General features: G+C 37.6%; 2 protein-coding genes across 3 annotated transcripts; both read right to left on the reverse strand.

The window, feature by feature from the left end:
• Positions 1-986: 986 nt before the first annotated feature.
• tph1a (tryptophan hydroxylase 1 (tryptophan 5-monooxygenase) a) lies at positions 987-6,143 on the reverse strand. 2 transcript variants are annotated; one of them, XM_030731157.1, is made up of 11 exons: positions 5,965-6,143; positions 4,112-4,246; positions 3,835-4,018; positions 3,641-3,741; positions 3,492-3,559; positions 3,212-3,408; positions 2,981-3,116; positions 2,762-2,888; positions 2,550-2,645; positions 2,062-2,195; positions 987-1,930 (listed from the first exon to the last, which is right to left on the reverse strand). In XM_030731157.1, the coding sequence occupies exons 1-11, from the start codon at positions 6,052-6,054 to the stop codon at positions 1,756-1,758; spliced, it is 1,443 nt and encodes a 480-aa protein (XP_030587017.1). In that variant the 5' UTR covers positions 6,055-6,143; the 3' UTR covers positions 987-1,755. The 2 variants fall into 2 exon arrangements, with proteins under 2 accessions (XP_030587017.1, XP_030587018.1); XM_030731158.1 differs by lacking the exon at positions 5,965-6,143 and adding an exon at positions 4,949-5,094.
• A 7,141-nt stretch (positions 6,144-13,284) lies between these two features.
• On the reverse strand, positions 13,285-20,896 carry saal1 (serum amyloid A-like 1). The gene is given in 15 exon segments (XM_030731159.1): positions 13,285-13,617; positions 14,015-14,107; positions 14,208-14,365; positions 15,350-15,493; positions 15,496-15,528; positions 15,657-15,739; positions 15,925-16,090; positions 16,276-16,391; positions 16,472-16,531; positions 16,627-16,706; positions 16,806-16,848; positions 16,850-16,887; positions 18,184-18,285; positions 18,426-18,631; positions 20,763-20,896. Coding segments are annotated over 15 exon segments (1,404 nt in total). The 5' UTR covers positions 20,767-20,896; the 3' UTR covers positions 13,285-13,539.
• Between the last annotated feature and the right edge of the window lie 5,378 nt (positions 20,897-26,274).

Genomic DNA, 26,274 nt, shown 5'->3' on the forward strand with positions numbered 1-26,274 from the left:
AAAGATCACAATGTCGCCTGCAAATATCATAGTCTACGGAGACTCCTGCCTAACTTCATCTATCAGCCTGTCCATCACCATTGCAAACAATAAGGGGCTCAGAGCGGATCCCTGATGTAGTCCCACCCCCAACTTGAACCCATCTGTCACTTCAACTACACACCTCTTCTTAACCTAGTCTTCAAGAGACTTAATGAAGTCCAGCCACCTTTTTTTTCAAGCTCCAGAGACTATGATGACCTAGATGACTGAGAGCCTACACAGACATATCTTTCCCATAGTGTCATGGTATGGCTCATCAGCTTTATTCCTCTGCACATCACCCTTGTTCTTGAAAATCGATACCAGTGTATTTCTTCTCCATTCCTCAGGGATCCTCTCACTCATCAAGATGTTAAATAATCTGGTTAAAAAGTCCACTGCTCTTTCTCCTAGACATCTTCATACATCCACAGGTATGTCCTCTGGACCAACTGCCTTTCCACTCTTCATCCTCTTCATAGCTGTCCTCACTTCCTCCTTACTAATCCTCTGCACTTCCTGATTCACTAACCACCCTCCATCTATCTTCCTCTCACTCTCATTTTCTGCATTCTTCAGCCCCTCAAAGTACTCTTTCCACATTTTCAACACACTCTCTTCATTCGTTAAATAAATAAATTATGTGAGCCTATAAGGCACTAATTCGGTGTCCATGAACTGCCTTCAAGAGCGATTCTTGGAGAGTATTAGTTCTGTTTCATGCTGTACTTTTTCTTTATTCAGTAAGGTGTCTTGGTTCTCAGATCAAAGGTATAATTATTCCTATAACATTTTATTGAGATTTTGCAAACTCCAGCCTCAGAATAACTTATAATTACTTTCAGAGTATTTGCTGCCATCATTCTGCATCTCTGTCATCACCAGCAACATCATCCTCAGGGTTCAATAACCAGATAACATCCACAAGGACTACTAAAAGTAGTAAGTCAAAAAATAAACAACTGTTTGATGTGCTGTGAAGACACAAAGGACATTTTTATTATATATATTTAATACATAGCCTAGTCCTAAAGTCTACATTTCTTTACAGTAGAAAAATAATGTTTTGATTTCCAGAGTTCTACAATTGTATTCACTTCAACAGGAGGTATTCAAAATCATCACTATAAAGTAATCGCTGACATCGGGCCAAATCGGTCATAATCAATCACAAGAGCATTCTTATGACAATAGTTATTTAAAGCTGTAACTTTCATAATTTCCCTCAACAACACACAAAAATTACACACACACACAAAAGAATACAAACAAGGTACAATTTACATTTCACTGAAGAGAGGAACATTAATCGTGAAGAAGAATAATGAAAATGATTACAAAAAAAAAGAAAAAAATCACACAATCATATACAAAAGCAGAGTTAACAGTTGGAGGTGTCTGTAACAGCTGGAAGTGTTTCAAACATGAACTGAAGTACCATCAAAGCACATAGACTGTTTGCAATACAGAAGCCAAATAGTACCTCAGATTAAGCAGCTCTTTGGGTTTGTGAAATTTACTAAAGTTAGTGGCTAAACACACCTAATGGAACTGTAAATAGTGTAAGCTATGTAAACCATGCAGTGGAGACAACAGAGCATTTTGCAAAAACTGATGCACATTTATTGTACTTGGAAAGGACAACACACGAGCAACATCTCTGTAGCAGTGCTGGGGGATGACACAGCAGATGCTGACAGACTGTCGGTGTAGCTACTACTGAACTGTGTGCAGTCAGACACCCAGCTGTTTGTTCAGCCGGCTGAGTGCGTCACCGACGATGTCAAGCTCGTGTCGCAGCTCCTCCACCACACTGTTAATGCTGGGAGTGTCTTTTAGCACATCCACACTCTGGGTGTAGGGGTTGTATCGAACTGTGAAGGGACGCTTGATGGTCTTGGCAAACTCCCTGAAATGAACACAGTATCTTCACTAAATAATATGCTATTAACAGTGTAGTTTATAGATCTTTTTTCACACTCTTGCTGGGTCTACATTATATTATAGTGTATAAGTTAAATATGGAGCATTCAAGCACACCTCATTTTGACTTTGGCCTCCTCAAAGCTGTCTGACACAAAGTAGACATCCTGAAATGTTGTGATTATGCATTCCTGCTTGGATGTAACTTTTGGATCAAAAGGCATTATCCTTGCATTACCAGAAAGCGCATGCTGCCAGAGAGAAACACAGAGCAGATGTTCAAAACACAACTTGATCATTTCATTCAATAAATATGCATCTATATTGTCTCATCAAATAGAAGTTCATTATCTTGGGGTGGAATTTTATCAAGATTATAACCAAAAAAACCAAACTATTCTTCATTAAAATATTAGTGAGTGTTTTTAGGTAATATAATCCTTAGTGCATGATTAAAAGCTGCCAAAATTAAGACTCTGTGTCAAGTTGCTGACACAGAGTCTTAATTTTGGCAGCTTTTAATCATGCACTAAGGATTAAAAGCTGCCAAAATTAAGACGCTGTGTCAAGTTGCTGACTGTATTGTCCTGTTTGAATGTCTTTACCTTGAGCTCACTGATAGATGACAGCAGCCCAGCTCCATAAGCTCGCAGCTGCCCCTCCTGTTTGCATAGGCCAAACTCCACTGTGAAGAAATAGCACTGTAACCCAGAAACAGATAGAACACAAGCAAATCAGATGAATTAGTTGGATTTTGAAAATTAAATATCTGTATAAATATAATTTGATTAAATTTGATTGCAGCAGCGAAACTTACAGTGGCCAGTTTTTGAACAGAATCATCTGATGCTCCAAGTGAAGCGAGACCAATCTCCTGAGAAAACTGGGCAAAGCTGGGCTCTGCGAGCAGCGGGACATGGCCCAGCAGCTCATGGCATGTGTCCCTTGATAATAAAAGAGAACAGAATATTAAGACAAGTAGATATGTATTAACATTTACATCACATATTAAGATATAATGTTGGATAGTACTCACGGTTCAGGAGTGTATAAGGGGTCGGAGCTGTGCCGCACATACTGAGTACAGTGGAAAACTCGGAAGGCCAAACCAGCAAGGAAGTCACGGGGGGACAGGTAACCTGCTACAGGCCTGATGGTAAATCCAGTACGTTCTGAAAAGGTGGTTAAAATATGAATGATTACATCATTAAAAGTGAAAAAAAAGATTTAAAGCAAAGGAATGTTTTAATAAGAACTGAAAATTTACCTCTGAGGAAGCGTGAAACATCTTCCAGCTGAGGGATGTTGTCCTCCCGACATTCACAGTATTTGGACAGCAGTGGCAAGTTCTTCAAGTATTCCCGGCAGGCGTGGGTAGGGTACAGCTTGTTGAGCTCCCTGTACACAACACCCCAAGTCTTCACTTCCTCCTCTGTGAATTCAATACGAGGAATGGGATCTCCACTGGAACAAAACAGAAAGAAATCTATAAGCATCATGATTTTTTTCTTCTTCTAAAATAGCTGTTTAAATATTCTGAAACCTACTGTCGGTAGGCCATGGCAAGATCTGCAAAATACTTTCGCCTTTTTCGATAGACATTGTCCTTGAAACCCTGATGAAGAAAAACATAAAAATATGAGAACACGTCATTTAAATGAATTTTTTTTTCTTGAACAGTAGGTTAATATTGTACCGGATGGTCAGCATCCAATTCAGAGCCATACATCAGGACGCGGTTAGCACACTTATCCAAGTCTGAAATCTTCTTTGGGAACCAGGGTACTTCATACATGTCTGAGAAGAGAAGAAAATAGGTATTCACAGTTAATCACATTTAATATACTTTTAACACAGCATTTGAAGCTTATTCACTAACTGCTTTCCCACCTTCCTCGTGTAGACAGGAGTTATCTGGAGGCTCCATGTCTACCACATTCACATGCTTCCGAAGAAGCTGGATGATTTCATTCAGTTGCTCGTGATTGCTGTCGCAATCCACAAAAATTTCAAACTCAGAGTTGCGTCTTTTGGATTTTCTGGACTCTATGTGCACAAGGTTCACGTGGTTTTCCTGCAAGAATTAAAATAATAAAAAAAGAGTCCTTTTGTTCTATAAGCTAACAGTGTGTTGCAAATGTATCATTCAGTAAATATGAGGCTGTACCTGGAAGAGTTTAAGTGCTTTTACAAGTCCCCCCACTTCATTCTTCAGGGAAAAGATGATTGTTGCTCTCCCTTTCTCTGATGAATTCTTCTTTTCGTTGTTTTCTTCAATTTTTGTGAAGGTTGACTTATTTATCTGAAATTTGTAATTAAAGATAGTAAGGTTCCATTATGTTTAACAGGATTTTTTTTTTAAAGTGGAGATATTGAACTTTTGGCAGAAAATCTAAATTGTCTTTACTTAAATCAAGCCTACATAATGCACTTGTCCACTGATTGGATGCAGAATTTCTAATCACCTAAGAGCATCAAACTATCCAAAAAAAAAAAATTGTATGAATATGAATATTAATCAGCAAAGATAAGAACTACAGACACCCAGTCAATCTTGCCAGGTATAACTGTTACCTTGAATGGAACCATCGGCTTTTTCTTTACATTACTAGTGTTAAAAATAAGTATACATGCACAGACAGGGCTGAGATTAGGGCTAACCCATTCGCTTGTCCAGTTCAGCACCTCGGACAGCGCTCTCACGTTCACGCGTGCCTGTGCGCGCTGCACACGCCAGGGGAAAATTAATTTAATCCTGCTTCAGTGGGGCTGTAAAATGCCAACAGCACAGAATAACTAATCTGTTTTGATTGACTCCAAGGTCTTCTCCTTTAACTTAGCTGCAGAATAAAGTATGCAGCTTGAGACATTATGCGCAAAAACTTTAGAATTTGTTATCAAATCATAAGAAATTAATGCCGCAGTCTAATGTTCAGATGAGTTAAAAAAAAAAAAAAGAAAAGACCTCGTCGCTCATATGAAAGTCGGTTAAATTATTTCCTACCATATTTCGCCTTTCGAGCATAGTGTAGACCGCGCGGCAGACCAGTTTTTGGTGAACCCTGGTCGGTAGAATCCCTGGAAGCATTAGTGCATGGAGTCTGGATCAGGACGCTGCTTGAGGTCAACTTTTTGCGTCTCGGTTTAACGAAGATGAACTTGTCTCTGTCTCAAAGAATCGCCTTACAGCAATCTCATTTGGAGAGCGGGGAAGCCTATTATTAGATCCCTGCAGATTGAAATCGCGCCACGCTTTAGGAAAGCGTTTAATCGCTGCAACACGCACGTTTTAGGTCGTTAAGTGGGAGAACATTGTTTCCCCTCATCAGATACCTTGCTTTTTATAGTTGTGAAATATATAAATATGACATGAAGAGCTATTATCTTTTTTTTATTGAGTGCAATAAAACTTATAAAACACATGTTTCTGCAGTTGCACACTGCACGCATGGGGGTTATGATTTAGTGAAGACAAATTGCCTTAAAAATATTTGACTTGATTTTTCTTTTCCAGGTTAAGGATATGTGATTTTCCCCTCGAATCTTCTTATCTGCATATTTAAATCAGCTACTATATTTTCGTTGTCAGCGTTTTTTTAAAAGCATGTGCGTTATGGCGACATCACAGATACTGCAGGTTGATCGGTTTATCTTTTATCTCCTCTGTCGGTGAAGGGTGCACAGGGTGGCCACTAAAGAGTCTTTTATCATACGAAATTCAGATGTCTCTTTCTTTAACCCTCTTAACCCTTTGACGTAAATTACAGTATAACAAAACGGCTTAAATTAATCTGCGCTGACGACAAAGTGAAAGCTTATTCGACAAGATGACCCGGACCGATCTCCCCATCACTGTCAAAAAAGTGCTCTTTAAATATCACTTTAAAAAAAACTTCTTCACCCTATTGGTTTGTAGCCCCGTAGAAGTGTTTATCAGAGATAAGAGTTCCTTTCAAACCTCATCCAGAGTAATAAAAAAACTACAAAACATATTCTTTCATTCTGTTTTTAAGTTCTTACCTCATTGTTCAGCAGTTTTTCTTCAAAGCCAAGGTTCATAGAGTCAAAAGATCTTCCTCTACGTGGTCCTTCGATTTTGTTTGAGTACATGTTAAAGTGCTGCTATATATATATATATATTTTAATTTATTTAGGCTTTTTATTTAGTTGGCTTTCCTCTTTGCAAAGTGGGGTGTCTAACTCGTGAAGCAGCGCGCTTTGGTATTTAACCACACAGAGAAATAGGAGGGGCAATAACCTCACCCAAAGCAGCAAATGGAAAAAGAGCAGCACCGCCCACATAATTAGGGGAAAGGGGTGTCTATTTTAATTCACCCAAAGACCAGTCACGAAATCAGATTTTACTGAGAGAATAATAATCACGTTTCACGCCTATTAAGAGATTTACTGTAATTTTTTTTTGTTAGAATTATTTAACTTTTACTAAATATGTAAAAGGTAAAATAATGTTAGACTGGCACACAACAAATTCTTATTGTTTGGTGACACCTTGAGACCAAGAAAAGGTCGAGATTTAAGATGATTTAAGTAGCCCACCAGCGTGCCTTCCAGCGACCCCCCCCCCCCCCCCCCCCCCCCCCCACACACACACACACACACACTCCGCCCCTCCCTTCAAAATCCATTCCCCTGCTTAAGCTCCTCTAAGTTGTTGTACATAACAGACATAATCTGGATATTTTCCATTCTTTAACACAATGCACCTTTTAACAAGCTCAAGACAGTAAGCAAAGAGAGCTTCAGAGGCCTCTGCACGCAATCACTGCAACGTGAGAGACCTCATTACTTAAACAGATAACACCACTGTTTACTCTTAAGCTTTAGTCACCTTACAGACAGGACAGGTGAGAAGTCTCTTGTCTCTTAGAAAGCTCTTTCAGCTCCTCACTGATCTAATGTAATGATACATGTGGCTAATGCACATGCTGTTTGTCTCAGGTGGTCTTGGCCTGTGTCACTCGTGACATGGGCAAGATGCTTTACACAACCCAAGGAGGCAGTGAAGGGAACTTCCCCCCTCAAGTCCAGATTTTCTTCACAGATCTTGTGTATGACAGAGCTGGAGCTAGAACTGTCCACATGCATAGTGAATTGACAGTTTAAAGGAAGGAGTCAACATTATGTGGGCATTAATTCTGCTCTGGTGTGCGGTTTAGTCAATCAAAAAGCAGCTGGTCATTTCCATATATTGGTCACGTACTGACAGCCTCTTCAGATTCGTACCAGCATCATGTGGTCATAGAGTTTTCAGCAAAAGAACGGGTAAACATGTTTACTGTTAGCTTAAGCTCCTTATTACTTCCATGTAGAAGATAAGCATTTCTGCTTCACTGTGCAAACACAATATGCACGGCCGGAACAACAAAACACGAGCTGAAAAAAATGGACATTTTATCATGTTACAGATAGCCCTGAAACAATAACTCACTCAGCTTTTTAAAAGTGAGGATTTGCCAGTATTTATTTTGCTGTTAAATGTCTCTGGGTTTGGGACTGTTGGTCAGAAAAATACAATGACTTTAAGATGTTGTCACTTCGAGAAATATTTGCTTTAAATCATCAAGTTTTTTTGGCTTGTTGATTAGACAAAGACAGAGTGACAAAAATAATTCTGATTTACATTGTATTAATAATAATTAGAAGAACAAAATGTGATTTAAACAGCATATTATAAAAGAGGAAACTATAGACAGCTCAGTAAAGAACAGAAATGTAAAATTCTTCAATGCCAATTTCAAAAACATGACAACAATATTATTATATAGTATTATAATAGGAAATAAAAACAAAGCTTCAAATAGTGTAATATATAATAACACTGTCCACAGCAGCAAGAAGGTTCTGGATGTGAACCTGCTCCTCAGCTGCTCTGTGTGGTTTTTGCATGTTCCCCCTGTGCGCGTGCTCTTACCCTAACCCTCCCACAGAAAAATATGAATTAGCTGTAGGTGAAGGACAGGCTCTAGCCACCCCCGGCATCAGCTGTAGCTTAAACCTTTGTGTGTTTGTTGTTTGTTCTTTTTTTTTAACATTTGTCTGTTTGGTGGGCAACGAGTAAAGAAAAATCTGCACTGATTCAACATGCCATAAAATATGAAAAAATCAGTGTAGATCATTTATTCAGAGCAAATCTGGCTGCATAAAATGCATTGTAGACCTCTGATAAATTCTTTGTAATCCAGAGGCGCTTACACCGGAGCATGTTGCTGGTAGTTAACGAGGCTGCTGCTGTGTAAAGCAATACAGGTATTGCAGACCCTAGAAAAATGTTAATAGATGGAACCTTTAGTTTGCCTTTATAAAGTATTGTGTCATGCCTCTTCAGCTTGAGGACAGAAAACCAACCTAATGAACAGCCTGTCAGTACTGCTCAGGGCTCACTAATGAACTGTACCTTTCAAAAATCAAGAAAGAGGGCCTGTGCACAGCACACTGAAGCCCATCCAAATTCACTCATAATATAATTTTCACACATCTCACTTTTATGCTGTAGAGGCTCTGGCCATGTCTTTGATCTCCTTATGTCTTGGCAGCTCCTGGACCACATCTCCTTCATTTAAAGGGAATCAGAGGCTCATTAGAGTTCTTGTCAGATCCAGTTTAGAAAGCATCCACTTTCCTGCCTACTCCTGCCTTCTGCTAGAAATATATTTACTTTTCATTGTTTAAACAATAATAAAACCTCTTATTAATAATGAGAAGTGGCTCATGCTGTTTCTGCTTCACTGATCAGAGGGGAATTGACTCAAGGTGCTTTGAGATGCTTTAAGCCAGCAACAGGGGTCAGAGAGTGCAGCATGAACAAGATGGCTCATTGTAGTTCATTCTTCTGATGACTCAGCTCTCTTGTGTGAACAGCAGTCTCTTGATAATTAGGCTGCAACAATATAGCTGGTAATAAACATTATTCTGAAACCCTGTAGTCGAGCTGAAGTCTAATAGTTATATCATCTGATATTATATCGTGCAAACTGTGCAAAATGTATTTTGTGAATACACTAATCACACAAACCTTCCTCAGTTTGAAGGTAAACATGTATTTTTGGTATATTTATCTGCATGGACGTAACTTCAAACTCAGTTTTTCTTGAACTCATATACTCTTAGACTCAATACCAATTTCTTCCAGCTTTTGATGAGGTTCTTCATGCTCTTCTACAGTAAGATAATGAGACTACTCAACACATTAACACATCCGATTACAGAAAACATAACCTCCTTTAGAGGAAACCAGCCATGAGATTCTCTAAAAAGCCTGCCAGGCTCATCAGGAAAATAAACTGCCTTTGAATACTTAACTGACGTTTTAAAGGAAAATGTGACAGGTACAAATCGTTGTACAAGCTCTTATTTCTGTGGTTTGTGACAGACGTGACTGAGTGTGTTAAAGCTACACGGTAGCCAGTCTGTCCCAGTTCTGTTCCCTTTAATCAGAGGGATTTACTCACAGTGTCTGAGCATCAAGCTGCAAGAGATCTCTCTGGCTAATCTCGCTCATGGCTATGCCTAACATGAGCATTAGATGTATTAGAACTTACTACAACTCAGTGAGCATTTGGAAAAAGAATAACACTGATTTACTGCAATAACAACACACATTCATGTTGCATTCTTCAAAGAGAGGTCAGGGGTTCTGCTCAGTGAGAGTTCAGCCGGGCAGATGCCACCTTTGGAGCACAGACTTCACCTGGAGTTTAGAAATAGATGGTTGTAGTAAAGAATTACATTTACACTTTGTACTGTAGTAAGTACTTTTCAGATATGTTCAGTATACACCAACAACAATGTAGCCTTAAAACAAAACAAAACAAAAATAAGTAAAATTTGTCTTTTCCGTTTGGGATACAATAAACACTTATTTAAGGTGCCTGGGTGGCTCAGCGGTGGAGCAGGCAACCACATATGTTGCCAATCAAAAAAGAAAATACAAAAAAAAAAAAAAAAAAAAAAAAAAGGTTAATCTCAATTAACCAGTACCTAATATGATAAAATAAGGAGCTTAAATACAGAATGAATGCAAGTATTTTGGTGTGGTATTATGTGCCAGCCTGTATATGCTAGTATAAAGATTATGTACAACCGCCTACTATGCTGTGTAATTATAAACACATATGCAATCATCTCAGATGTTGCTGGGGGATTTTAGTTGTATCAATGTTGAAGGTAGGAAAGCTTTACCATTAACATTAATGCTTCAGTTGATTTGCTTGTAATTTAAATGGTATTGGTTTAAATAAGATAGTGATTGCTGTTTCTAAATAATACAAATAATTAATAAAAAGTTATTGGAATTGGTTTAACATGTCTTATTGAACAGGCTCAGTGATATTAAATTTCTTTCAAGGCATATATCAACAGTGAGCATTTGCATTTCATAGGAAGGCTCATATTTATGTATATTTGTGTGTGTATAAATGAAATCATTTGAGTGAATTTAGTTTTTATTCTGCAGTAAGATGAATAGTGTTAATGCGATGGGATATCTGTGCTTCTTTTCCACTGCTGATTATAACACCAGTGTTTGAATTTCCAGATATTCAAGGTCTTCTAATAGCACTTCATCAATAGAATTCCAGTCTTTCACCTGATCCTGAGCTCTGTTTAAACAACTAACTAATCAGAACAGTGAATGGTCAGCTTTCGTACACTTCCTGTGACAGGGCTGCGTCTCTTTAATTAGTGCAATTTCTCTCAATGCAGAGCAAACAACAGCATCTGCCACTTGGTGACAGGCAACAGTGTACACAAGAACAGGCCAGAACTGCACCCGTAAACACCTGCCGTATTCAGAAGAGACGGGTGATACGTGACGCGGAAAATTATAGAGCATCACTGAGCATGTTGCACATTTAATGGGGAACCTTCCTGAGCACGTTCTGTTCATTCATTGCCATTTCAGATCATGTAAAAATAAAATTATTTAATATGATGCAGTGGCTGTATTTTTCTGTGTTGCATCCCTAAATGCTACATGTTCTCCAATACAAGCAAGCATTTTTAAAACATAATAAATATATGTTAATTAATTTGTTTATGTACTACTATTTTTTTAAATTGTATGCCCTTCACCACAGGGCTTTGTCTCATACTAAATCACCGGCTTTATATATGACAAAAACATAAATTTCATAGGCTGATGTCTAACAAATATGAAGCACTGATAAATTCAGATACAATGAGACAATCTGTTTAATAATCTATCACTTAAAAATAGAATGAATGTAATATTATATTTAGCTATCCAACCTCCATCACAATCTTTAGACAAAAAAAAGGAGAGAGCAATTTTTTTTATCAATATTTTTTTATTGATTATAGGATGTGTATTCTCTTTTGGATATTTGGCTGATCACTCCTCTTAAGATTCCTGGTGATTCACAGCTTTTCTGCCTCTGCATAAATGAGATTCTGTGAGCCTGCACAGCGTCCTTGCTGTGTATTCTATCATTACAATATCCTTTATTGATAAGCTTGTTAAAGAAGCACAACAGGCGGTTAAGACAAATGCAAATATCACCGCAGCCACATCACTTTTTGTGAGCAGGAAAGGTCAGAGGCTTTGATATTCAGGGATAACATGAGGGGAACGTTTCATTGTGGATCTGTTGACAAGAGATAGAAAGCCAGGGAACTCAGGAAATGAACTGAAGGGGGCTTTGATTGCACCCACTAGCATCGTGCGTCTTTATTAACACGCCTTGACCAGGTGGTTCTGAATAGGCCGGGCCTTGGAATCAAAGGAGAGGGGACGTGACACTGCACACACATTCTTCGTCCCTTCATTATCACTCATGCTGCCCCCGCAACAACTGCTACAACATTCTGCACACTTGTGACGGCTCAATTGTGATAACCCAGGCTTTAGAAAACACATTTAAAATACATTTATTTTTATCATGTAGAGGATCAGGGCACAAGAAGACAAACGGGCAAAATTATCTGTCTTCAAGAACAATTTCCGCTACTTTTGAATTCCTTTTATTCTTGAGCAGTTCAGCCTCCTAATTTCTGTGATGTCTTTTAATCCCACAGTTTAATGTCTGTTTCTTGGTGTAGAAGAGACATTTATTAACCTCCAGATCTCTTAAAGAGAATCATGTCAGATGCGGTCTTATATATTTAAGGTATTATAAAAGTACTTTTACAGGATGTGAACTTAAGATCAAGCCAAAAATAAACCACAGTTCAGTGCAAGGTGAAATGTCAGGTCATTTAAAAGAACAACACATTTATGGGTAGAGTTGTGCAGAAAAAGAAAAAACTGACACATCAGACTCAGATGGATCTGACATGTCTCAGCGCCAGTGATGTGTATAATACACCATCTACAGGGAACAGCATGCTGTGTCGTGTTCACGGAGTCGGATCAAATCAAGTTGCCGTGAAGACTGGCAGACTGACAATGAAGTTTGGCAGGGCAGCAGGAAACATCTGGGCTTCACCCTGATCTCTGTGACATGACACACCTGCGAGCGAGGCTTCTAGACAGACCAGCAAGCAAAGCGCAAGTGCACTGGCCACAAGCAAGCTTCACAGGCCGAGCATGATCACACTCTAGAAATTTACAACACAGGTCATGACGTCCAGATTGGCGCACTGGTTACCTCAACCTACGTGCATCACGGGTACAACTGAAGCTCAAATCAAGAGATAGCATGTTTTTTTTCCCCACAGGGTGATCTCTGCCTCACGCACACTCTGACAAACTCGGGATTTCCATTAGAAAGAGCGTTCTACATATCAATCCAAGCTTTAATTAAAAAGCTGCTATATTCACAGAGCCTTCATGAGCTTACTGCAAATGCGCAGGTTCTCCTGCTCTTCTCCATGAGTGGGCGAAATGGTGCATTTGGAAACCAAATGAGTTCATTGTTGCCAGGCTCGAGCCTTTCATCTAATTTATTGTCCTTAAAAGAGTGACTGTCACCCTCTGGTAAACACTTGATGTTGTCATCAGCATTAGCATCATTACTCATATGCTTAAAAAAGGAGAGTGAGTGTACTCCGTTCAGTTTTATCTTATGTAAATATTTATATTTTCATGATATAAAAAATATGCATAATATTAAGGTATTTATGAATGTATATTAAGTATTTCAGAATTAAGCAAACAGCTTTGTTAATGTTTGGTTAGAAATTGCTTTTGTGTGCCTGTCAGACACAATGAAAGAAAAAATATAGCCAAAACCATTTCAATAATCAAAAGGAGTGAATAATTACACTTACGACACTACTAAAAAAAAAAAAAAACCCTCTTTACCATACCTCTTTTCTTGAGATTTCTACATGATGAAGACTCAAAAAAAAGCTTATAAAACAATTCATTTTTAATAAAACACTGTCAATCACAAATACAAAAATAGCATTTTCAATAACAAAAAACTTAAAACAACTTTAATTTTCCAGACTTTGTGACATGCGAATAAATGACAGTGTGCCATTCGTGATGCTGTCCCAGTGGAAATGCAAATAGCCTGTTTTTTGAAGCAGGATCTTTGGAGAGGAAATACTGGCTGCTATAAAAAGCAGAGGTGAGAGTCTGAATGAGTGCTGAACACTGATCTGCAGGGTGCTTCAGACGGGACACTGTGTCCTTATCACATCTGCCAACTGGGGATCAACCTCTGACAACACGGTCTGCAGGTGCTGAAACTGCACAAGAGGAAGAAGGGTAGGGCGGAAACATGATGTTTATTTTCCACAGGAGCTGTAGGTGTATGGCAGCAGTCCATCACACATCCTGATTGGACACAAGCTCTAAAATAAGGCTTTTGCTGTATTAATAGCATCACAGGCCAACAGTTTCCACCTACAGTATGCATGTGTCACAACATCTGGATCAACAATTTAGAGACAATTTAAGGAGTAATATGTCATGGAGGCTACTAAACCTAAAAAAAAAAAAAAAACAGCTTCTGTGACCTTTCAAAATAATAAAGCAGTATTCCAGCTTGAAAAGCCCAAAGGTATTAAAGTATTTGAAATTCATTTACTTTATAATCAAATGCAATGTCTCATTGTAAATTTACCATTTAGAAGCAGCACTTACTGAATTCTTAAACTTTGGAAGTAAACTGGCGGCAACTGAGAGGCACGTCTTCTCCGTGAGGTAACCTTTCTTCACCAAATCTGCAACTGTGTCCTAAAATGAAAAAATATATATATCAGTTTTAACTGGCTGCATTCTCAAATGCTCTGACCTAAGCAGTGAAAAATGAGCAGAGCAATTCTTAAAATATTACCTTGTGAATGTTAATGAAGAGGTCAGCCAAAAAGTCTGCTGTGATCTCTGCGAGAGTCTGGAGCTGTTCGTCTTTTTCATCTTCTTTGTTTGCACTGCTGTCTTTGCACTCACTTTGGTACTGACACACCCGCAAGATGCTCCCAACAAGGGGCAAACCTAAGTGCATTCACCCGAAAACACAGCAAATTTTTCAAAAATGGTAATATTCCTTCTTCACGCAAAAAAACCAAACCGCACAGTCAACAAATATCCAACATGAAAGTGACTGAAGCATTTTCCATCTCTGCACTGAGAAAATCCCACAGGCTACACATATTTCTATCTGACTCCATCTCATCACACTGATTCTGATTCATACACAGTATTAATATTTAGGACTGAGTGGTATTTATATTTCATACCTTCCTGACATTTCACTGACATATAGCCACTTGCCCAAAGCATCACCCAAGCACATTTAACACAGACCTGTGATAGTTTGAAATACGGCTGCTGCTAGTATTCCTACCATTAACCACACTCTATTCTTTCCTTTATGATCCATACAATTTTATATTTGAGTGTAACTGATTAGAAGATAAGTAACTACAGAAGCCCTTACACTCTTTTATGGATTACTGCTGAAGGAGCCGATAACACTTGCTGTAGCAGACAAATGACATATCAGTGGGCTGAATGTTAACCTCTTTGTTCACAACTTTCTCAAAAAAGATGCACACAGATTTGTCTGTAACAGCTGGCTCATTCTTATCAAAGGGACTAAACCCCAAACAAGCTTAAACAGTTTAGTCAGTCCTGTTTTGCAGCTCACTGAGCTCAGCTGAATGTTCGATGTAGAGACTGCCCTCTGGTGGCATTTTTGTGGAATGCACTGCAATAACTCAATGACAACGGCTTAATAGAAAGAGAGGTCTGTTTTTAGGATGGCACTGACAATCACACCTTAACACCTTGATAGAAAAGAAGTTTAAACTAATTATTCAATCAACAGCAGGATGACCACCAGCTCTGCTTTCATCACTTCCTGTGTGGTTATCACGAGGGTTAATCAGCATCATTAAGTGTCTGCAGAGTGTCTGTATGGTTAAAAAAAAAAAAAAAAATGCAACTAAAGAGCAGTGGAGCTGTTTGAAAACTTACTGTTGCCGCACCACTGATCATGACATCTGTAAAGAGCCTGCAGCACAGCAAGTGCCTGGACCAGAATGCTTTTCTGCTCATGCAGTACAACTGGAAGATCATTTGGCTGGCAGAGGTCCTCGCACACAATGTCACAAACAAACTCCATATACCGATTTCCCCGGGGCCATCAGAAGCAGCTAGAAGAAATAAACAACACTTCTTCTTCTCATCTTGTCATGGTTTAAGTACAGCATATTGGTAAACATCTTTCACTACTGCAGTGATCAGCCAAAAGCCAAAACTGAAAGTAAAATGAGCACCTTACCAAAAACCTGAATTCCCTCATCTATAGTGGTGAGGAGCTGGAGGATGTGAAGGTAAACCTCTAAGCCATTTGGACTCTCTGATCTGTGAAAACAATTAAATACTTCTGAGTCTTGACAATCAACGTCTTCCTCAACATCATAAGTACAGTGTAGTTAGTTTAACTCTGCTGTGAGAGCCTTTTAATAGGAAGCATGGCTGTTATCAGCAATATCAATCATGCAAATGCTATATATAACAATCTCTCTCCTTCAGTTTCAGGTTCCCACCTGAGCTGCTTGGCTGCCTCAATAAGACATGAGGTCAGCTCCAGATGGCTTTCACCATCCCGCCCCTGCTCCTCACTGGGCTGAGCTGTGATCCAACTCTTCATCAGCTCTTCATCAAGGTCAAACAATTTGTCAACTAGTTCTCCCACCTTCTCAAGCAGATCCGCTGTAAAACACACTGAATGTCTGCTTATAATAACAATTTTACATCACAGACATGTTACCAATAATTACAGTTAGCCTCAGGACTTGTTATGTCAAACATTATTTTTTCATACAAGTAATCCGCTTATTAGTTGAAAGAAATGTAATAAAAATGTAATAAATTTGAATAAAAATAAAGTAAAGTACTGTTCATAGAACTGCACATGATGAAACAGAGGTTGGAGCGCGCAGACGTCTGCTGTCGTATCCGCTGAAGCCACAGTGAACAGACATCTTTTTGAGAAAAACAGGTCAGCAGCAATCTGCAAACATCACGAGGAAAGATTAATATTTCTCTCTCGGTTTCTCTGTTCCACACATCCACATAAAGTGTAAATTTCACCTGCTTGTTTCCAGGAGTGTAGGAGGATCTGTATCTCCGAGAAGCAGCAGCAGCACAGACCTGTGGACACACAGGGAGTTGCATTTATTGGATTGAAGCTCATTCATGTACAACATCTATTAAAGAACACTTTGCAAATGGTGATTTTTGCCCACCCCAAGTCCTCGTTTTGGCTCAGAGTCACACAAGTTTCAGGAAAACAAGCAATGTTCCCAAGGATTCCTACACTAATTTCCTAAAGAAAGACAAAAAGCATCAGAAATGTATCAGAAATTAAAAGCATTGTACAGGATTGTATTGTAATGCAGAAGGCTTGTAATAAAAAGGATTTCACCGTTAGCCGCGGACAACGAGATTTGGCAATTACTCCTAGAAGAATCTGCAGCTTTAAATTCCTGCAGAAAACCAGCCACATCCTAAAAACAGGTGATAAATAAATCATCCGTTACTAAATATGTAAATATTTATTGATTCGCTTTTGACTGTAAACCATGTTAATGGCAGGCAGGTGGATACCAACACTACTTTCTCTGCTTTGTGATTAAATATTTTAAATCCACACAAGATAGTACAAGTTTATAATAGTTAACTAATCCCAAAACAAGGTGTGATAAAACAATTTAGTTAATAAAAATAAAGACTAGATTTCTTAATCTTAACTTAATCGAGTTTGTTAACAAAACTACAGTAGAGAATACAGATGAAATGTCCTTAAGTTTTAGTCTTTGTTGATATATCAATGCAATCTGCATGTTTACAGTACTATGCAAAAGTCTTGAGTCTCCCCTCATTTTGTTAGATTTTGCTTCCAAAGAGCCAGACTTCCTTATAAAATATATTGACATAACTATAGACTAGAATGCCTTTATTGTCATTATACAGGATGTACAATGAGATTGGCATCGCAGAGTCAACTGCCTTCGCTGTGTTTGGTTTTTACTGTAATATGTACTCATATCTTGCCTTTACACATACCCTCCATATAATAATTAAAAAGACTAAAACTAACAGAGATGCTAATAAAAACTAAAAGTAAACATTTTTAAATGATAACCAGAATGCCACTGACGCAGTAGCTTATCCGCCTCACAGTCCATCACAGTTCACGAGTTACTGTAACGTGTGACGTACAGGAAGAAAGTCATACATTTTGTTGTTACTGGTTGGCTGTACTGCACAAACTACTGAGAATTAAAATCCACTGAGAAGTCAAGGAAGCTCACAAAAGTCTTAACCAGGACAAATTACTCTAGTTCACCACTAAATTAAAGTGTTTTGCATTTTAGGAGTATTATGGCTACATGGTGAGTAGTAACCACTGCCATAAAAAGATATGAAAGTATGAGGACGTGTCAGCATATCACAGCATTGACAATATCACTGATCAAAACATAATGGTGATAGAAGGGCTACAACCACAGCAAAATAATGTGTGAGCCGCTCCCTTCATGATCATGACACGTGGTATGCATCATGTGTGACAAAGCGATAATTCAAGCTATCAATCATTTGGTATTTCAAAAATAAAATGTGTATTTTGCTGTTGTTTTTCCAACTTCTTTTTTGCTGATTGATGGATTTCCCCATTTTGTTGGGTACTATACTTACCTGGATGTCACCTATTCAAACAAAACTATTCTCGTTTGACAAGGAAACACAACAGGGCTAAACAAGCATCATGGTGTCTTAGGAACACAGAAGAAAAACACTACCTTATCCATTGCCATATCCCACACTCTACACAAATCTTCCTCGTCGTCATCAGATAGCTGCAATGCATCTTCAGCGCTCTCTTCTGAATGCTCTGTAACCATCTGCAAGATGATTACAGACATTGGAATTGTTGCTATAATTGTGTGCATCTTCCACTGAACCAACAAACTGATGCATGACTTAAGTGCTGAATGAAATGTGCGACATTTATCACTTCGTTTCCCATCAGCAGCCTGCCTACATTAATGAGACGAGTGAGGGTGCTAAAAAGCCAGTGCTTGCTGTAAACGGTGTCTCCAATAGCATCTACATCTTCGTCCTCCACTCCATCTGCTGCGTCTGGGGGTGGTGATGGGTTACGGTCCATAACAGGAGAGCATATTCCAGCTGGAGGCGATGAGCTCTCTTTCACCACTTCCTCAGCACTTGCCCCGTTAGTAGCATTATCTGGGGAAATAAACCAAGGCACACATTACAATTAGGGATGATGATGGCAATTATCGTCAAATAAAGATCAGGTGATTCTATTTTTGTGAGCGTAGCCAATATTTCTGTTGGTAAAAACTTCTTTATCGTAGTGCAGTAGTTCTCAAATCCAGGCCTCGTGGCCCAGTGTCCTGCAGGTTTTAGATATGTCCCTGATCCAATACACCTGAATCAAATGGCTGAATTACCTCCTCAGTTCCCCAGAATCCTCCTAATGACTTCTATAGCTGACTCAGGTGTGTTGAAGCAGAGACACATCTAATACCTGCAGGACACTGGGCCACGAGGCCTGGATTTGAGAACCACTGTCGTAGTGCTTGATGTAAAGGCTCAGTGGTTATTCTGTTTGGATAATTAAAAAAAAAAAAAAAAAAAACATCTTTGACTAAATGAAAGCAAAACTGAACATTTTACCCCTACTTCTGTTAATACCCTAACAAAACCACTTGATCCTCTGTCCACATATGTAAGACCATAGTTAAAAAATAATGGTGGTTTTAAGACTACTTCCTTGCCTTTACAACAAAGAACTAATTAGACTTATAAGCAGTTATCCATGCTTTTATTTTGGTTAGACTACTCTTAACTCCCTATTTACAGGTTAGTATGATACCACTCATAAACTGCAAATGGTTTAAAAAGCATTTATGGAAATAGACTATATAAGGCAAAAACAGAGTTTGTATAATTCTAACAAATATGTTCACTTTGTGTCTTTCTTTAAATTTCTTTAATGAGTCTCCAATAATAATTTTACAGTCTTCTTGAAGGACTTTCAAAACTTTTCTGTGGATGTTTGCTGCCTTTTGTTCTGTTCTGTCACAATGATCCCACACTACTTCAATAATGTTAAAGTTCAGGCTCTGGGGAGGCAGTACATGACTGCTAGTTTCCATTATGTGTTTTTTCTATCCAGTATGCTTTTACCGACATTAACAGTGTGTTTGGGATCATTGTCATGCCTGAATAATTAAGCTGTTGCCAATCAATGCTTTCCAGATGTATTGCAAGGTGGATTAAAGTCTGATGGTAGTTTTTGTGTTCATAATTCATTCAATTTTGACAAGATCTCCAAAACCACTGACTGAAATGCAGCCCCAAACCATGACAGAGCCTCCACTGACTTTTACAGATGGCTGTAGACACTCACTGTCTCACTCACCATACATAATGAACCAAAACTTTGAAATTTGGATTAACCATGCCATAAGATACGTTGCCACTGGCTTTGGTGAACAGTAAAATAATCAAATGAAAGTGGCTCAAGACTTTTGCACAGTATTGTAAATGATTAATGAATTTTATTACTTTTTTAAGCCCAGTCTAAGGTGCCTTTGTGGTTTCTTTAAGTCCACTGACAAGGTTTTTTATTTACTCTTTAAAATAGCTTCCTGTTTCTATATGCAGGCTTGGTGTTAATTGATTAATACTTTTATTTTATTTTCTTATTGTACCTTTCTTTTTCATTTTAATTATGCTTTTGTTTATGTTTGTATTATGTTTTGCATTTGGCTGTGCTATTAATCAAATTTTAACTCGAATTATAATATAGGCTTCCAACAATTAGTAAAATTTAGTAACTGAGATAACAAAAATGATTCCTGTACTGCTTTCTATTTTGCAGCAATCCTCTCCTTATACATTTGTCCGCACATCCCTTTACTTTACCTTTGCCAATCAATAAAAGTCTTGTCTTGCACACCCTGCATCTAAATACGTTTATCTCGACTATAAAGCTTTTTGTTTTCACTGTTTTTTGTTTTTGAATGTGCATATACATAACAATGACTGGACATGACAACCTCTGAACATTAGAATCACGCCTCACGGCATATCTTAATTTCACAGGCATTTATCTTAAACAGAGTCTTGTTGCATCTGTTGTCTGTTATACTAAGTGTCGATATGGGTAAGAAAAATATCAGAAACAACAACACAGTTGCAGGCATACCCAGTAAAAGGCAAAGGCGGTGCTTACAAATGGTAAATTTGGTCCATTTGACAAGCATCAGTTAAGCTAACAGATATAATTCGCTATTAATGGTGGATTTCTATCTAACTTTAGCTGCCAGACATAAATGTGTTAACTCACCCATAGTGACCGCTCTTGCCTACCGTAATTAGCAGGTAATTAAAGGCAGTATTATCGGATGTTTTTAACTTTTTGACCACAACGAGCTGCACGCATATTTCAAACAGCCTCCATTTAGCACTAGCGTGTTGCTGCGCATGCGTGAGGCGAGGACCCGAGCTTCCTGCCACCTAAAGGGCACGTGAATAACGCCATCTGCTGTGCACAGGTGGAATTACAGATGCAACTGTGAGAGAAACGAGGCACACACTGGATTAAATCTGCATGAGCGTGTCACATTTTAGTGATCGTGAGTTTATTTTAAGCTGCTCCTAGAAATTACAGTGAGTGTCCACAGTGCACCAAAGCCGCACAGAGAGGCTTGCATGAAGCAAGTCCTCCTTCTATCAAGTACGTAATGCCCACCAGGTTCGGACTTTACATAAATCGCGTCCAGTAACTGGAGGTCCATAGAAAGTGGAGGAGAGAGGAAGAGAATAAACTGAATGCTGAAAAAAGTGACAATTAGGGATTAGGTCAGTCAGTAACACGCACACACTTAGTCTGTTTGTAGCTAAGAGTAGTATCTTATTTCTGTGGGTCAAGTTTTTTGGTTTTTTTTTTTTTTTTATGCTTTTGCTTGAAGCTTAAATATATATTCATTTGGAAGTTTAGCTCACCCTGAACCGAATTGCTGCCGATGCGTTCATCGTAGCAGGAATGTTACATAAGAAGTACTTAGATATAGCAAAAAAAAAAAAAAGTGCTTGTATGAATGGAGACGTGCTGTACAAAGCGTGCTGAGTGCTTGAGTAGAAAAGCTTTATATAAGAACCAGCCCGTTTCCCTTCCTCTGTACACTGTACTGCCCTGTTATTAGTGTTCTCCAAGTGAGATTTGGAGGGTGCACACACACAGCGATGGAATCTATTCCCAGCTTGAATCATTGTTTCAGTCTGCACCTGAGCAGCTACATAACTGTTAAGGGCGTGTTAGTTCACATGAGGCAGTTTGTATGTTTTAGCGGCTCATGCAGTGTTGCTTTTGCATACTTTCTACAAACAGAAAGGCTTGACCTAATATTTAACTTGGATCCAAAGGTTAGTTTAATATCAGTGTTCTTGTTGAAATTATAAAACATATTTCTATCATATTCACATAGGCTGCTTATTAACTTAATGCTCATTTAATGTAAAATCTCAAAATCATATTAGATCATCTAAATCAAGGGCTTTCAATTCAAATTTTAAGGAGGTCCAGTTAGAGAAAAGTTCCTCAAACAACTCTCAGGAGTGTCACGAAGTTCCACATGCATTATAATTCAGTGCAGTATATTTTGAAGTCTAAGAGTTGTGTCAATGCCTGTATATAGTCAAGAACTGGCTGTCAGTGTATTTCAGCAGTTTATTATCAATTTTCACAATAACCTAGAGGGTACTTTAATAATAAAACAATTAAATGTTCTTTTGTCATTTCAAGTAAAATAAGGTTTGCATTCAAAACAACAACAACAAAAAATAGCATTGACTACCAAAAAGACAAAGGAAAAGGCTGCACAGATTAAAATACCCCCTCCATAAATATGAGAAAAGTTGTGTTCTGCCTGTTGGTGACCTAGGATCCAAACCTAATTTTAATTGTTGGAAACTTTTAAAACTGTACAACTGAAATGCTGTTACACTTATCAAAGTCCTCATTTTAAATCCAATTCTTGAATGTAATTTAGTTCACAGTAAATACAGTAAAAGCAATGAAAAGCCTGCATAAATATTTATAAAACATATTCAGAAGCTTGAATTAATATCCTGAGAGCTTGAGTTTTGTATTTGTTTAAGCAGTGTTGAAATAAGTGCTGAATGATAAATAGTATTATGTCAACAGGGACTTCAAAATTGTTAAAAGACCCACCTCTAATCAAAATTGTCCTGGGATAATACGATGAGTGTACTGTCCTCCCTGAATCAACACAGTGTACAGTGTCAGACAGGAATAACTTTTCTCATGGCACAGCTGTTGTCCTGTGGGAGTGGTTCAAAGCCCTGTTTGCACTAAAAGGAACTTTGCGTGCAAAATAACTTTATATTTGTCTGGAAAATGCATATAACTGCAGATAGCAGGGTTGCATCCTAATCCATCTGCGGAATAATTGCACCATCTTCAGTAATCCATAACTGGAAGTTATGTAACTGCTGACAAAAAAATCCTTAATGTATTGTATGATATAACTGCTTATACAGTGCCAGTTGTACACAACTGATGGCGTTATCTGAAAAAAGTTTTAAAAAGAAAAAAAAACACTATGATGAACTTAGGCATTTAGGAAAATGTACATTTCTTAAAATGTGTTCTGAAGAAGTATAATTCATAACAGAACAACAGTGATGGTTGGAACTGAGAAATTTTAAAGTGAATCTCTAAGTCATCCTGATCACTCTTTGGGTGTATTTTAGGTTTAGTTTTTCTTGTTGATGATTTATCCCAAACAATTATTTAGAAGAAAAGTAAGCTAGGACTAAAATACACATTTTTGGTGGAATAATTTCCTGGTTAAATATGGTGAAGAAAGCAATATACTGCAGGTCACTGAAGAACTTAGTTGATGTTGTTTTGTTGCTGATTATTTACTGTTAATATAAAATGTGCAAAATAATGAAAAACTTTGAACTTTTTGTTTAGTTTTTGGTATTGCATGTTTTGCTACATTTTTTCCATTTTTTATGCTGCATATGAATCAAGTAAACATGATGTGTATGAAAATTATAGTGGAAGACACCTTAATCTTATATGGAAAAAACTATTTAATTTGTATTTTTAAATATTAAAAAAACAGTTCCAGAATGTGTGATAGTTGAAAAATTTGCAGCTTAACACCAGACCTCATGTATATAAACATGACACAGCAGGAAGAGGATGACAGTAACCAAGGATGTAGACCAGTCAGTTTATTTGCACATCCTGTGCAATTCATGAGGCAAATGCAATTTAGATAGTACAGTAAACACTCTTACTGCATTACCAAATATTAACTTTAAGTAATGTAATTTTATGATATGTTGTAAAGTATGCTTTGGTATCAAATGAGAATTTTGTGTTTTTATTGTAGTATTTGATGTTTTTCTAATATTTTAATTGGACTGTAGAATCACCCAAACAAAAACACATCACACACAAGCTGTGGGATTAATCAAATTATAATTTCAAATATAATTCTTGATCTCAAGATACAGTCACTGCCATGCAGTTTCTTTTGCAAAGATGCACTTCTGTTTTTGTTTCAGTTGAAGTTCACCTCTTGCCAAGCTGTGGCATGTTCACCTCATTTAAGCTTTTTCTACTTTCTTTTTTCAATTAAATAATAAAGTATAAATAAAGAAAACTTTTAATACATTTAAAAGTTGTATGACGCTTACATTTAATCATGGTACATAATTGTTCTCTCAATATTGATCAATATTGTGATAACAATTATGTAATCATGATCGTGACTTGACTTGCTGCCATAATTAAGCAGCCACTATAACAACAAAGAAACAAACCAAAACAAAAACAGGCCTTTCTGGTGACCTTAGGTTAATGCATTGACCAAGAAGAACAACAAATCTGGTTGGGGCCTCCATTGTATACTGGCCTCAGGCCTGTATGGTGTACTGCCTTGTACAGCTCAGTTTAGTTAACTCCAATATAATTTATTAAGTTAATCTCAGTTTCATTTTTATCAGCATTAGAATTATTAGAAGAACGCCTTATAAACAAGGAAAGTTAAAGATTAAGTTCTTACAGATGACATTCTGTGTATTATTGTAGGGTCTTTACCTTACACTATAAAGCGCCTTGAGGCAACTGTTTGTTGTGATTTGGGGCTATACAAATAAAATTGAACTAAATTAAATTGAATTGATTTCTTAAGGCCTAATGATCATCCCTACTTCTATTTTCTGAACCATGTGTTGAATTCAGGGTTGTGGAGGTCTGGAACCCATCCCAGCTTATATTTGACAAAGGGGCCAAGGCTCATTTAAAATCACCATTTATTCACATATTTTTGGTCTGCGGGAAGAAGTTGGAACACCTGGAAGAAATCCATTCCTGAAACAGGGATAACATGCAAACGCCACACAGAAAAACCCCAGCCAACAAGGAAGTTGGAACATTTTTTGCACCTCTGTGTATTTTCAGAGCAATTATTAAATATTGCTAAATATTTGTAAGGCTGCCATCTGTTAAAACACATATCTTCATTGGACTACTGGTGGACAACAAAAATCTCCCAGCTATGTCAGAGTAGCTTTATTAGGAAAAAATGTTTAGACACATAGTAACATTTGGAGAAATCTGACTAATCAGGTAAAAATTAGTTGAAGATGTGTGTTGTTGGCAAGTAGACACTGAGCCAATAATACACAAAAACTAATAAATGTATTAGATTACTGTTCCATTAACAAGTTAGAAACCACAGTTGTCTCTTTAGATGCAGAGAAAGCATTTGTAAACTGGAAATTTCTACTAGCAGTTTTACACAAATTTGGATTTGGTTCATTCTTCATAAACTAAATAAAAACACTACAGTATACAGCTCTCCAGTGCATGTTTTAGGACAAATCATCTTACTTCCCAAAGCTTCAGTCTGGGTGGGGCTGCCCACTCTCTCCCTCGCTTTTTGTCATCTTCATTGAACCTCTAGCAGCAGCAATCTGACAAAATGTAGATATTAAAGGAATTCAAACTGAAAATAAAGACCATAAAATTAGCTTATATGCTGATGATGTATTACTTTTCCAGGGAACTCACAAACCTCTCTTCTGAAGACAATCACACTTATAGATAAGTTCTCATCTATATCTGGTTACTCCATCAACTGGAGTAATTCAACAGTTTTGCCTCTAAATTGTAATTTTCAGAACACCTCCACCACCCCACTACAGTCAGGCAACATTAGATCTTTAGGTATAAATTTTTCTGCCAGGCTGTCAGACTTGGTACAGTTGAATCATATTTCTCTACTAAAAACAACAGAGGATGATCTTACACATTGGAATACTCCACCTATATCACTCATGGGGAGGGTTGACACAGCTTAAATAATGATACTGCCTAAAATCAATCTGTTCTCATTGATACCTAACAAACCCTCTGTTGCTTGGTTTAAGTCACTAGACTCAAACACTTCAAGTTTTTTATGAAAAAACAAAAGAGCAAGAATAAGTTTTATAACTCTACAAAAACCAAAACACAGTGGTGGTCTAGAACTTATAAACTTTTATCACTATTTCTTAGCCAATAGATTGCAGTATGTTTCAAAATGGAACAAATCAAGCGTTTTAGACAGTCCTTGGTTAGGCCTAGAACAAGCACTCTCTGGAAAAGTAAAAATTTCTGATCTGCCTTTCATTAGCTCCAGTATCAAACATCATAACTGCTTTTAAAGCCTTAACATGGTGGAAATTAAAAAACAAAACAAAACAAAAAAACCAAACAAGTTTTCACTTATATGATGTAAATTAACACCCATCTGAAACAATCCAGATATTTGTCA

Source organism: Archocentrus centrarchus, chromosome 6 (genome assembly GCF_007364275.1).
Source record: "Archocentrus centrarchus isolate MPI-CPG fArcCen1 chromosome 6, fArcCen1, whole genome shotgun sequence".
Lineage (NCBI taxonomy): Eukaryota > Metazoa > Chordata > Actinopteri > Cichliformes > Cichlidae > Archocentrus > Archocentrus centrarchus.

Coding starts and splice junctions, on each gene's coding strand:
- tph1a (XM_030731157.1), bottom strand. CDS start 6,054: ATGTACTCAAACAAAATCGAAGGACCACGTAGAGGAAGATCTTTTGAC. Junction 3,742..3,834: donor CTCCTGTCTACACGAGGAAG/GTGGGAAAGCAG, acceptor TTCTCTTCTCAG/ACATGTATGAAGTACCCTGG. Junction 3,409..3,491: donor CTTGCCATGGCCTACCGACA/GTAGGTTTCAGA, acceptor GTTTTGTTCCAG/TGGAGATCCCATTCCTCGTA.